General features: G+C 33.2%; 1 protein-coding gene across 1 annotated transcript; it reads left to right on the top strand.

The window, feature by feature from the left end:
- Positions 1-10,509: 10,509 nt before the first annotated feature.
- On the top strand, positions 10,510-12,202 carry LOC143532711 (uncharacterized protein OsI_027940-like; the record flags this gene model as incomplete). Its single annotated transcript, XM_077027685.1, has 5 exons — positions 10,510-10,710; positions 10,803-10,956; positions 11,278-11,315; positions 11,560-11,758; positions 11,895-12,202. Coding segments are annotated over 5 exons (687 nt in total), but the record flags the coding sequence as incomplete, so codon positions are not given.
- Positions 12,203-14,348: the final 2,146 nt, after the last annotated feature.

Raw genomic sequence — 14,348 nt, forward strand, 5'->3', positions numbered from 1 at the left:
TTCCGTAGTCGGCGAATAAAAATGATTGAATGGGTCAGTGATTTGTTTGATTTAACAAATTGCTTTTAAAAAATAAAATTATAAAGTATTAAGGATTATAAGTTAAAAATAGCCATAAAGGTTATTTTGTACTTTTACTAATACTACAAAAAAAAAGAAGAAAGTATAAATAATTAATATGCAATAAAACTTGTATATTGAACCGCTCAAACAAACTTTATCTACAAGCCACCAAATAAAAGTCACAAAATTAAATAGTACTGTTGTGAGTGTAAGAATATTTGCAAAGTACTTAATCTGTGAACTTTTTTTTATTTTATTGTTCGTGTGTCAATGATAAACAAATACTTGACTCGTACACTGATACACACTAAGTTAGTTAATACAAGATCCGGCTTTATCATATAAGCATATGCATATGTACCGTCCTAGCTCCAACTACAAAAGCCAAATTAGGTGATCGACTTTAATGATATAAATGCTAGAAATTTGTTTTCACGTGTAAAAACGTAACACATATATTTAGACTTTTGTATAAAATATTCACTTTATTTTCAAAAGGATCGTTTATTTAAATATGATGATTGCGATGTTTAGGACCTGGGCAATCTTTAAATTAAAGATATTATTAACTTATTGTTAAAACACTAATAATGTTTTGTTATTATTATTATTATTATTATTATTTATTTATTTATTTAGAATAGATAACTCACAACCTTTTAAATTTGCATGTGTATCAATCATGAGACTACAACTTCAACCATTTAGGAGAGATACATCTTTTGTGTTCTTTGATGCCGCTAGGTTATAAGCCTTTTAGGGTTTTATTATTTTGATGACACATTTTGTTATATTGGTGTTAAAGCGTGGCATCAATGAAATCTATTCATCGGATTTTGATAACGAATTGTCGAAACCAAGTGACTGATACTTGAATAAATTATTAGTCTAGTTGCTATGAAATTTAGTATCCGGAATATACGAAGAGAGATAGGATGAGTTAAAGATTGTTTTTGTTTTCTTGTCGACGCTTAACGTTTTAAACAATGATTGTGATAACGATATCGCTTGAACTAACCATCATGGTCCTTCGATAAACTTCCAGGAAATCTGGTTGTTCTGTGTGAAGTGTGAACTATGAAGTTTTGACATCATTGAGGTGTTCTCTTTTATGGCTTAGCTTGAAGAACATGAGATAGATGGGACTAACGAAACATAGTTCATTATTGATTATAACATTGTTGTCTAACTTATTTATATCGATTACAACACTACACCTAATTTAAAACGATGCATCCAACTTTAAAGTGTCTCACGTTTTTGGCACATTATCAATTAATATAAGATTGTACAACTTACTTAGGATTCAACATATGTGGCACATGAATTGGTCAAATTTATTATAAACTTATGCTTTTATTTTAAACATAACCATTTATTATTGAGTATTTAAAATTTATGGACCACCCATTAATTCTACATGCCATGTTCGGTGGTGTTTGTTTTTTGTCTGAAGATCTTCCTGACCTCTTATGTCTGCGCCGCGCAGATCACGCGCAGACCTTTAGGCTTGCAGACTGTTTGTTTTTCTGAAAACATTTCATTAAAAAACGTCTTCGCGTCCTCTTATCCTAGAAGACATGGACCTTCCTCTTCTCATATATTCTAACCTCTTCAATCTTTTTCATTCATTAGCTCTCTCAAACCCTAGACAACCCATTCTTCAACCCTCAACTCCCGTCACCCGCCCCTCCACCTCTTATTCCGCCGCCACCACAAAGCTCCACGCCGCCGCCGCCGTCCTCCACCTCCGGCCAGCCACCGATGCTCGTCCACCTCCCACACTGCCCCTTTGTCGGAAGTCAATTTGTCATTCTTTGAGAGAAAACTAGATTTTAGAGTAAACTAGTTGTAACTTGTAAGCACTATATATTTTTCATATTTATAAAATGATTTTATGGCAATACCAATGGATGGGTGATAGATAACTTCTATTGTAATGAAGAGGTATTAAATAATGTTTTTAAAGGTGAATTTGGTCAAACAATAACCAATAACAAATTAATTGGATTCTATGGCACACCAGATGTTTGCTAAAATGCCTAAGTGAAAAACTTATGTATATTTTGATGAAATTTGCGGAGCTTATCTGAACAAACTTTATTCCATTGTAAAAGTATATGATTTATAGTAAAAACCTACTATTATTTTGACTTAGGAAAAGTTTACGCTTTGGCTTGGGATTGGATTAAAAGTGAAAGATCAAGTGCTCGGATTTGGCTATCAATACACATCTAAAGTTTAATTGTCTATTTTTGATAATTTTTTTTTTAATAATAAATTCTGAGTGCGTGTTGTCTTTAATTAGAAGACAAGTTGTTGTAAAAGTTAAACGTTATGTTCGGCTAATAGAATTTAGTTTTATGTTATTGGAAAGTAAAGAAAATTTTGGGACCCCATTCGCACCGAATAAATAATAAAAATGGTTATTTAATTTGGGGTGTTTCAGTTTCCATTAAAAATTTCTGTTTTATTTTATCAGTCCGCAGACGTTAAAAAACAAACAGTCTTCTTCTTGTATATTGCAGAGGTTTGGTCCACCTCTTCTGCTACAGATGCCTGCAGATGTGGTGCGCAGACTACAGACATTTTACCTCTTAAAAAACAAACAGCACATTCGACTATCTTATGGTAAAACTAATCTCACTAGTCACTAGTCACCATCAATGACAGTTACCTCTTCCAACGGCAGCATCACCATCAATTTGTTATATTGAATAAGTTTTTACTAAAACAATTATTTAGAATTAAACTCCTATGTTATTGTTGTATTTTTTTATTAAACTTTTTATTCTTCTTTCGTGATAGTTACTAAAAATATCATTATAATTAAAAAATATTGAATAACTTGAGTGGTACTTTTATATTTGAAAAAGTTTTTTGAGTGATTTTACTAGACCGTCAAAAGAAACTTCAGGACATTTGTAATGTTGGGTTAAAAATGTCTCTTTTCCCCGCACCTCACTACCACAATACCACATAGGTGGTGATCCTTTTTTTTCCAATTTAGCTCGTAGTGGAATGAAGCCTTGTAACGAGTACTTAACTAAGGATAGAGCCCGTGTGATACACAAGTGACTGAAAAATAAAATGAAAAGGTTAAATTTAATAATCTCATGGATTCGTAATATATAAATAATTTTATAAACTACATAGATTAGTAAGAATAATTGGTATTTGTATTTTAAAAGAAATCAAAATGGAAGGTTGTGAATGTATACAAATTTAGAAAACGAGAATGATAACATCAATAAATCCTGGTTGAGTTGGTAAGCCTTAAACATTTTAAAAATAAGGTAGTGAGTTTGATTCCCACCAGAGAAAATTGTTGTTTGCATCCCTGTGGTTTTAGGGCGGAGACACAATGAGTCCCCGAAATTTTTTTTGAACTGCTTGAGTCCCTGTGGTTTCAGAAACAAACAATTTGAGTCCCTATGGTTTCGTAAACGAACAATTTTAGTCCCTGTGGTTTCAGTAAAATGAAAGTTTACCCTGAAAGTTAAGTAGCGGCAGGGACTCAAATGGTTCATTTTTGAAACTACAGGAACTTAACCATTTCAAAAAAATTTTCGGGGGCTCATTGTGCCTCCGCCTTAAAACCACAAGGACGCAAACAGTAATTTTCTCTTCCCACCAACAACATATTTTTCATTTTATCATTCATGAAGAAGAAATTGTTAAAATAGATTTTATCATTCATAAGAGGAAATTGTTAAAATATAAACTTGTACAAGTAGCAGTCTATATGGAATGTCTAGATGAATGACATGTGAAAAAATGGTATTGCTTTAATAGTATAGGTAGATTTTCTTCTTTAAATATAGAGATTACATTAATAAAAACAACATATAAATAAAACTCTTAAAACGAAAATACAAATAAAAATGCCATGAAATAATAATAAAAACAACTATTTAATCTATTTTTTCGTTGTTTCCATTTTTTTTCTTTTCTCTACCACAAGCTCTCGATCGAACCCTATCTAATAATCATTTTTTAGTAAGGTACTTCGTGTCGAAACAAAACATAAAAAGATAAAATTATGAGAAAATCAAACTACAGTAAATAAAATCGATCCGACAACTAACAATATCAAAGATCGCCTTGTCTTATTCGGATAAATTTGATGACATTGATGAAGTATCCATATTGTTTATAAGAATATGGAGAAAGCATACATATAGGTTTGAGTTAAGTATGATTTGTGAATGTTGGCTTAGGTTTACATGCATTTACAATTTATTATTAAACACTTAATTTTATATTTAATTAAATCTGTCCTATAATAAAAAAATCATAAATTAAATGTAAAAAAAATGTGGATAACGGTGATTGGTAGAAAGTGGGTTTGAATAGTGGTGAATGTCGTTCTCTAGATGCCGCCAAAAAGGGTAACGTCCATTTTTATTATTGGAGAGACGTAGTTGTGCATAGGCGTTGATGGAGTGTCACATAGGTGGACAACACCACACTATGCATGCTCTAACTACTCTTTCATGTTAAGTGTCTTCGTAAATAAGCTATGAAGATTACAAGCTTGTGATTGCAAGCCATAACATTCGATATAAGATCATAGACACACTACTTGAGTTTGACTTTATTTGTCTTGATTGGGCAGTGGAATGGTTGCCAATTTGAATCTTCCATCTACGCAATTTCTTGGAACATACAATTTTTCTTTGGCATTTTCTTCATGTTGATATTACTTTCTTTAGAATATTCGATTTAAAAATAAGTCTTATTTTTATGATAACTCCAAAAATTCCATTGTTAGTGGTTACTTTTTCCATGCCATGTGTTTGACATCTTATGTCACACCCCAGCTTATGTCACACCCCAACCTAAGGCGGAAATGTCAGGGCATGATTCGATTGCTCACAGCTCAAAGATACTATCATAATATAAATGTGACAATATCTAATTAATTATTTTATTTCAATTACACACAAAATATCCAAATACAACAAAGTTATTCAAATAAATAAATATAAGCTCAAAAACTTGATTATATCCTAAGGTCTTGTCTACATGTCCAAACTTCAATTTTCAATACAAGCAATCTGTATATGCGTATAAAATGGAGTTTTGTCAACATAAAGTTGAGTGAAATATCATCAGTTTTGACACAACAATATAAATAGCATAACGTGATAAGTGCGGTGAATATAATCAAACCGTAAACAAGTATGTAGACCGTTGCCAAGTGAATCGGGCGTTGGTCACTAGCGGGAACACCCACTATACGAATGATTGAATGGTAACACAAGTAAGCAAGTAGCACGTATGTTTGATTAAATCACTCACAATAGCACGTATGCATTTGTTTGAATATATATATATATATATAGGGTTAGGTTAGAATAAAAACCCATTTGAGTTGTGAAAACTCTAGAAACCCATTCTCAACCACATGTTTTTAATTAAAGATTAAATTTTGTGGTTCACAATTAAAGTTAATAAAAAATGTAAAAGTTTATTTACATTTTCTCTCTCCTGAAAACATATATAAAAATTACTAAAAAAATGTAAAAACAAAATAGCAAAACATGTTTTTTTTATGTTTTTGATGTTTTGTATTAATGTAACAACATATATTACATGTAACAAAAAAAAATAAAAACGATGTTACATAGGGTTTTCACGGGTTTTCTCAACTCAAGAGGATTTTCAAACTATACTTCTAGACGGACGGACGTCACAATGTCACCCCCAAAAAGTGAGGGCAAGACAATACCCGGAACTGATTTTTTTAATACCCGGGTTTTTGATACCCGTACCTGACCCTACCTGTAGGGCACGGTTCTATACCCGGAACCGGTTTTCTCCAATACCCGACACCGGGTTTTCAAATACCCGATTTATATCCGAAATTACCCGAAAATACCCAAAAACGTGCAACCTCTTAAAAAATCCAATCTATACTCGAAAAATACCAGGAAAAAGCCCGAAAAAAAACTGAAAGTAGGGTTTATTCAATACCCGGAAATAGGGTATTCAAATACCCAGTTATATACCCGACCCGAACCCGATGCATAGGGTGTGGTTTTTAGAGACAATACCCGGACTTGAACCCGACCCGGGTATTGCCAATACCCAATTTTCCAATACCCGGTCATACCCGAACCCGGTTCCATACCCGAACTTGGGTATTTAAAAACCCGATATGTGCACCTCTACAATACCCGACCTGAATCGGTACATAGAGAGTATAGCTTTTAAAGACAATACCCTACCTGAAACCGACCCTGGTATTGCCAATACCTAATTTTCCCAATATCCAATCATACTCGAACCCAGTTCCATACCCAAAACCGGATAATAGAAAAACACAATTTATGCAGCTCCAAATTATATACATTGCAACTAGTAATTTAGCCGTGCGTTGCGCGGTAAACTCGGCCAGTAAAACTCTGCGTTGTAGTGGCGAATCAACGCGAATTCAGTTAATAGTAGCTACGCCCGTAACGGTACTAGAAGTAAAACAAAATGGAAACAAAAAAATAAAAATAAAAATTGAGGTTGGCAAATGGGGTGGAGTCGGTTGGTCCCGGACGACGGCAGCGAGTCACCGCGAATTTAGTCAATATTAGCTACGTTCGTTATGATACTGGACCTTAATTAAAATGAAAACAGAAAATAAAAATAAAAATTGAGGTGAGCCAACGGGGTGACTTCGGTCGGTCCTAGACGATGAGGCAGTGGCTCTACGACACTCATATAACATATTATAATTTCCTTTTGTTAACATATTTAAAACAATGTTTATTCGGTCGGTAGACCAGGGCGTTGGTAAAACCCAATCATTGCAACGACGAGTCGACTCGTATTCGGGCTTTCCGATGGTGAGTCGGTAAAACTGGGGCGCTGGCAAAAACCGGGCTTCCTGGCGGAAGGTCAACGTGCAATGGGGTGACGTCGCAGTCGGCCCCAAACGCTGAGGCAGTGACTCTAGGTCACTCGTATAACACATTACAATTTTTTTTTGTTACCATAGTTAAGACAATGTTTATTTGGTCAGTAAACCGAGCATTGGTAAAACCTGATCGTCGAAACGTCGAGTCGACTGATATTCGGGCGTTTGTGGTGATTAGTCGTTAAAACCGGAGCGCTGGTAAAAATCTAAGCTTTTCGGAGGTGGGTTAACGCGAATTTCATAGATTTCGTTTACATTTGTTACGGTATCATAACTAAAATAAAGTTTTGCAAAATCCGGGCGTAGGTAAAACCCGAGCATTGTCTGTACTGGACGTTGCGCGGTGAGTCGGTAAATCCCGAGCATTGTTAGGCGCGGATGTTGTGGCGGTAAATCAACACGGTTTCAATAAAAAAAACATAATGCCTGTTACAAATCTAGAAAATAAAAAACATTTAACCAATAAAAAAATTAAAAACAAAATTTTGGACCATTGAGATGGTGCCACTTGGCCCAATTAGGGCCTTGCAGCACCAACTAAAACACAGATTCTTCAAATTAATATATTTAAAAAAACAAAAAAATGTAGCTGCACTCATACAACTTATTATATAAAAATTTAGTTAATCTAAAATAACGTTTTTTCAATTGGAAAAACTTGAGCGCTGCGACGGTGACTCGACTTATATTATGCCGGTATCTGTTACGTTTTACGGTACCATAACTAAAAACCGAAGATACGTTCGTGAAATTAACAAATAAAATGACTATTAGCATATGCATATAAAAGAAGTTAAAATTATAAGGCGGTGTTTATTCGGTGGGTAAAACCTGGACGTTGATAAACCTGAGTGTTAATCAGGGTGTTGTCGGTGAAGTCTGGGCGTTGGTAAATTTTGAGCTTTGAAACATGGTTGTTGGTAAAATACCGAGCATTAGACAGCAAGCAGACACAAATATGATTAGTATCTGTTACGTTCCTTGGGTATAAGCATAATTTAAAAATAAAAAAAACGACTATTTTGAAATGCAAAAAACTAAATGAAAAAAAATATAGACAAAAATAATCTTGTGACGCCAGACAAGTAAATCTTACTTATATATAGATGATATATAGATAAATAGATAATAGCTAACATAAATATCTTAACTAAGCCCAACACAAAAGCCCAATAGAAGGCCCAAGAACCCTATTATCAACTAGAAATTTCTGGAAGGGTTTAAGATCAAAGTACTCAGCTGCTGCTGCTGTATCTATCAGATCACTTCTAGGGTTTTCTTTACTTTCCTCTTTCCTACACAATCATGAGGTAATCTTCTCTTCCACATAATCTTTATTATTTTCCAGGTTTCAGTTTAATTTATAACCCATCTTCTGTCATAATTTTGATTATTATTAACTGTTTGTTATAGCTGTATATTTTGTATATTTTTGTAAAAAGTTTCAAGCTTGATTGGTTTTATTTTAGCATTTGTGTTGTGGGTTGTTTGAGATTTTGAGGGATGAACTAGACATGTATGACATGCTTCTTTTTTTATTGTTTTTAGAATTTCTTTTGTTATGTTTTTGGATTTTTTTTAATGTAGATTTTTATTTGCAGCAGTGATAGTGAATTGAACCCGGATAATTAGTTTCTTTAGATAATTTGTTATAGCTGTATACTGTATTATTATTTTTATTATTCTAAAAAGTTTTGTGCTTGCTTGGCTTTTTAGCATTTGTGTTGTGGGTTGTTTTAAGATTTTGAGGGATGAATTAGACATGTATGGCTTGCTTGCTTGATTTTTTTTGTTCATTATTATTTTTTTTTATAATTTGTTTCTTTTTAAATAATGTAGATTTTTTATTAGCATTAATGAATTGGGCCTGGGTAATTAGTTTCTTTGGATGATTTGTGGGATTGTGTGTTTACTTTTATGTAATATTAACAGCAAATGCTAACTAATCTAAAATTACTTAAAAGTACTTGTTTTGATTTTTAACTGTTTGTTTTAGCTATGTATCATCTTATATTTAAAAAAAGTTTTGAGCTTGATTGGTTTAAGTTTTTGAGGAATGAATTAGACATGTGCGACTTGTTTCTTTTCATTATTTTTTCTATTGTTTTTTTTTAATTATGGTTTGGGAGTTTTGAAGGTTGATCTTTGATGAGCGATTCTTTGTTAAGATTTAGAATTAACTAATGAATTGGACTGGATAATTAGTTTCTTTGGATAATTTGTGGGCTTGTGATGTAACTTTTTTGTAATGTTACCATCTAACATTACTAAAAAGTACTAATAGAAGCCCTTACAATATCCAAGTAAACTAAATATCAGGTTTAATTCATTACTTAATTCATAAGCTTTACGTTGATCCGCTAATCAAACATCTACCCTTTAAAATCCCAAAACATAATTACAAAACAAATCACAGAAAATTGATGTTATCATCAAACAAATTAACAAAGGCAAAACAAGTCACATGTTTAATTTGTTAATTGTTACTTACATTCCAAATATAAACAACACAATAGCTGATCAACTATAAACACACACACACAGACCAATGATGTTCATTAGGGGTGCAAACGAGCCGAGCTCGACTAGGCTCGAGCTCGGCTCGTTTAACTTACGCAGAGCTCGAGCTCGGCTCGTTTCGAGCTCTATTTTCAAAGCTCGAGCTCCGCTCGTGAGCGGATTTTTAAGCTCGGGCTCGGCTTGTTTACTATTTATCATATATTTTATACAATTATAATTATTTTTATATATTTTTTATTATAATTTTATGTATAAAATAATATATATTATTTCATTATTTTTATTTATTTTTTCATAACATTATATATATTGATTAATAATATTATATATATATTTAAAAAAAGTTACAAAAATTACAGGCTCGTTTAGGCTCGCGAGCAGGCTCGAGCTCGATAAGTGAAGCTCTGGCTCGGGCTCGTTTATTAAACTAGCTTATTTTTAGGCTCGGGCTCGATTCAGCTCGGCTCGATCGAGCTTTTTAACGAGCTGATCTCGAGTAGCTTGGCTTGTTTGCACCCCAAATGCTCATTTTAGATGCAATAACATGTTGAGAACTGCACACATAATTCTGCACAGGGAGATCTTGTTGTGGGTGGTTACATAACCAACCGCAAACCCTGCTATTTCATTACATACAAGTGCATTATGTGGTTTCCGACCTGTTATGGGTTCTATAATGAAGACCTATAGATGTTATAGCAATCTTGGTATAAATTTTTTTTTGGTGCTTTATTAACATCTATATCATCTGCTTAAAGGTTGGTTGTTGATAGTAATCTTGGGATTTGAGTGATGGTTGTACCAGATAATAGTTTTTTTTTTAATTATTTAGATGACCTTTTTTGCAAATCTTGTTTATAATATTATTTGGATTTTGGTTATTTTTGAAAAGTTTAATCTTTGTTTTCCTTTCTTTTTTCCTGTTGGTATTTCATGTTGGAATTAATAGTTATAAATTTGGTTAGTTTGGAAAATTTGTGTTATAGATAACGTGTTGGATATTTTAAATAATCTTTGTTATCGTAATTTGTAGTCGCCACCCCGAGGTTAAGTGGGCCCAGAGGGAGGACAAAGTGTTCATCACAGTGGTATTGGCCGATACAAAGGACGCAAAGGTCAATCTTGCCCCTGAAGGTGTTTTTACATTCTCTGCTAAAGCTGGTCAGCATGAGTATGATCTTAAGCTTGAGCTTTTTGACAAAGTTAACGTAGAGGTAAGCAGTGATTTTACGCTAATACCCTTGTTTGTATGTTATTTTGCTACTTTGCGTATTTAATGCTAAAGTTTTTTTTTTGTTGTATGTAGGAAAGCAAAATAAATATAGGCGAAAGGAGCATTTTTTGTATTTTGGAGAAAGCTGAGCCGAAATGGTGGAATAAACTTTTGTCAGGAGACGCTAAAACCCCACATTACGTGAAAGTTGATTGGGACAAATGGGCCGATGAGGATGATGATGCCGGTATGCCATGTCATCTTTTAATTCACCTTAAAAAACTTTTTTTTTCTATGGAAATCATTTTTTTTAAATTTGGATAGTTTTTTTAAATAAAATGAGTCGAGTGTTCTTGCGGGTGATTTTAATTTTAAAACCGAATTTTGAAAAACCTGTTCAAATAAAATTCAAATTTGATTCGAGTGCAGGTTGATTCGAATATCTATGAGCAAATACAAGTAAAAAAATATCTATAATGTGTGTGTGTGTGTCTGTTTTTGTAATATGAATTATATGATTTTGAATTTGAATATTTGCTTTCAATTAATATTTGCTTTCGTGTTTCAGGTCCTGCAGATCTTGACATGGGAGGAATGGATTTCTCTGTAAGAAAATTCTAACTTAAAATTTCATTTAAAATTTTCTTTATCTTTTAAATAACTTTTCATCATATTTATTTACATAAATTCATTGCTAATGTATTTTCTTCTTTGAATTAAATATTATATATTTATATTTCCTAACCTAAATAAGGGACTCAAAACGTTTCATGGTTTATCTTTGAACTACTAGTTTTATAAGATTTATTTAGATATAGTATGTTTAAATAATTTCTTTATTTTTGCACAGAAATTTGGTGACATGGGCATGGGCGGCATGGGGATGCCCGGTATGGGCGGCATGGGAATGCCAGGTATGGGCGGCTTGGGAATGCCAGGTATGGGCGGCATGGGGATGCCCGGTATGGGCGGCTTGGGAATGCCAGGTATGGGCGGCATGCCAGACATGGGTGACTTTATGGGCGGTGATGATGAAGATTCCGATGAAGGTAACTTATTTATAAGTTATAAACTCTAATCATGTTAACTTGTGACATATTATTATTATTATTATTATTATTATTATTGTTATTATTATTATTTTTATTACTATTAGTAGTGATTGTAACTGATATGATGATGTAGGTGAAGAAGCGGAATCGAAGGCTGCAACCAGCAAAGAGGGAGAAGAGAAAAGCGAAGGTGCCGAAGCCGCCACAGCCGCAGCTAGCAGCACATAGATTGTTTAGTCAACATGAAAGGTGGTTTGACTTGGTCAATGGGAGTAGGGTTTTTGATTGAGTTTGGATTATTTGACTTTGGATGTTGACTGAAACTATGGTTTGCTTTGTTTCTACTTGTTAGAGTGAAACTATCCGTTTTCAATATCGACTTTTGAGTGTTGTAATTCGCATAGAGGTTTTATTGCGTTATTTGACGCCATTATTTTCATATATTATTTGTGCCCGTTCGCTTGATGTTTGTTTTAATAGTTGAACACGAGCGTGATGTGGAACGTTTGTTTCCTTTTTCATATATTATTTCTGCCCATTCGCATGATGTTTTGTTTTAATAGTTGAACACGAACGTGACGTGGAAAGTTTGTTTCTTTGTATATGCGTATTTGGTTCTTAGTATTGAACCGATTTAAGCACTTTTTAGGCATTCTTGCCGACCTAGACCCGAACTTTTGGTATTTGTAGGACCAGGGAATGGAATGAACCTGCTGTAATCTAAGCAGATATGGTTGGTTTGGGTTTGACACATCTCGTGGGTTGGCGAGTAAGACCTGGTTCATTCTCACCCTATATACAGGGCCGGCCATAGGGGAGGGCGGGGAGGGCTTAGGCCCCAGGCCCATCTCTCTGTGAGGCCCATGATTTTCTTAAAAAAAATTATATATATGTGCTTTTGGCTTATACGGTTTGCTTATTGATTAAATAAGATGAAAAGAGAATGCATTTTTAGTTTCTGGAATTTTTCCGGTGAAGACGAGGACCTGAGGCAGCAAAATTTTGTAAGACTTCTTTTTTAGGTTTTATTTAACTTTTTATCTGTTTTATTTATCCTTCATTTAGTTTATGTTCTATATATATACATCCTAAATATAATTTTCTGAAAAGCTAGAATTCTATTTATCATATTCTTTAAATACCGAGAGTGGGGTAAAGGGGCTCTCCAAATTAAAAAAGTGCGGTAGTATAAATGTAAAAAATTCATCGTTCTAAAAAGTATTATATGAAGGGGGCACTTGTTTAAAAAAAAAGTAACCAACATACACTTGTAACTCCAATAATAAAGTTTTATTTGGACCCCTCAGTTAAAATATTTTTGTTCCATCAGGGCAACAAAGAGCGGATGATAAGGAAATGATAAAATATTACACTGTTTGCTCCTTATTCGCACTAAAGTATGCAATATCGTAATATCCAAGCACCCACCACATACAACCTCATACCTTTCATTACTAAATAAACGAATCTTAATTATCGGATTTATCAAAATGTGTATTAGCCCACCAATTTAAATGTTTAGTAAGTTATTGATGTTTAACGACTTTAGTTAGATCAAAACCATAAAACCAACAATAATAGAAGAAAAGTTAAGAAAGGCACAAATCGTTTAAGAATTTTAGTTAGATCGATTTATAAAAAAAATCCTTTTTTTGTTTATTATTATTATTATTATTATTATTATTATCATCATATTTGTCTAAATTATATTAGAGTTTGACATTGTATTTTAGGGCCTATTGTGTTTTTATGTCCCAGGCCCTAGTTTATTTTTGTATTTTCAGGGACGGCCTTGCCTATATACATAGTATAATGAAGGGGTGTGTATGGGTTGGTTTTGGTCCAAAACCATAACCATTAGTCATTACGTAACCGAGATGTCGGTTAATGGATTACCATTAACAATTAGTTATGGCTGTTTCAATTAATTGGCTCTAAAGGTTATAGACTTATAGCGGGCCGATTAACCGTGAATTTAAAAAATAACTCAAAAGCAATATAACATGACAAGATTTGGGCTTAACGTTTTCTATTCACGTAATAAATTGTTATTACACAGTTATATCAGTATATACTACATGACATTTCAAATAAATGCATATAGTAACAAAAAATACGATTCGGTTTAGGTGGGTATGGAAATGATGTTAACTATAACCGTAACCGGCCTACTATTATCGGTTTTGAAAAATCAATAAACCGACCCCACTGATTTTGTTATAGTTCGATTTCATCAATTAATTTGGTTTTTGCACACCCATAGTGATGTTTGGATTTTGATTTAACCAAGGTCTATAATGATTAATCTTTCATTTTAACTAACTTCTCACTACTTAAAGCTTGATGTTACAACATATATATAATATACACTCCTTGTTTACTTTCGGTCTTTCATTTCTTCGGTCTCGGCCGGTTGAAATGTCGGGCTAGTAAGGCAAGGTTACATGGAGGACTTTGTAGTCCTTGTTTATATATTTAACAAATCTAACCATATAACTTGTTATACTTGCTTAACTTCTACATATTTTAGTTTATTGTTCATATTTGTCAAGTTCCATGGTATTGGGTATGTGGTGACTAGCCTCGG

Source organism: Bidens hawaiensis, unplaced genomic scaffold (genome assembly GCF_021521415.1).
Source record: "Bidens hawaiensis isolate Kalapana, Puna unplaced genomic scaffold, B.hawaiensis_p1.1 tig00009541_1, whole genome shotgun sequence".
Classification (NCBI taxonomy): domain Eukaryota; kingdom Viridiplantae; phylum Streptophyta; class Magnoliopsida; order Asterales; family Asteraceae; genus Bidens; species Bidens hawaiensis.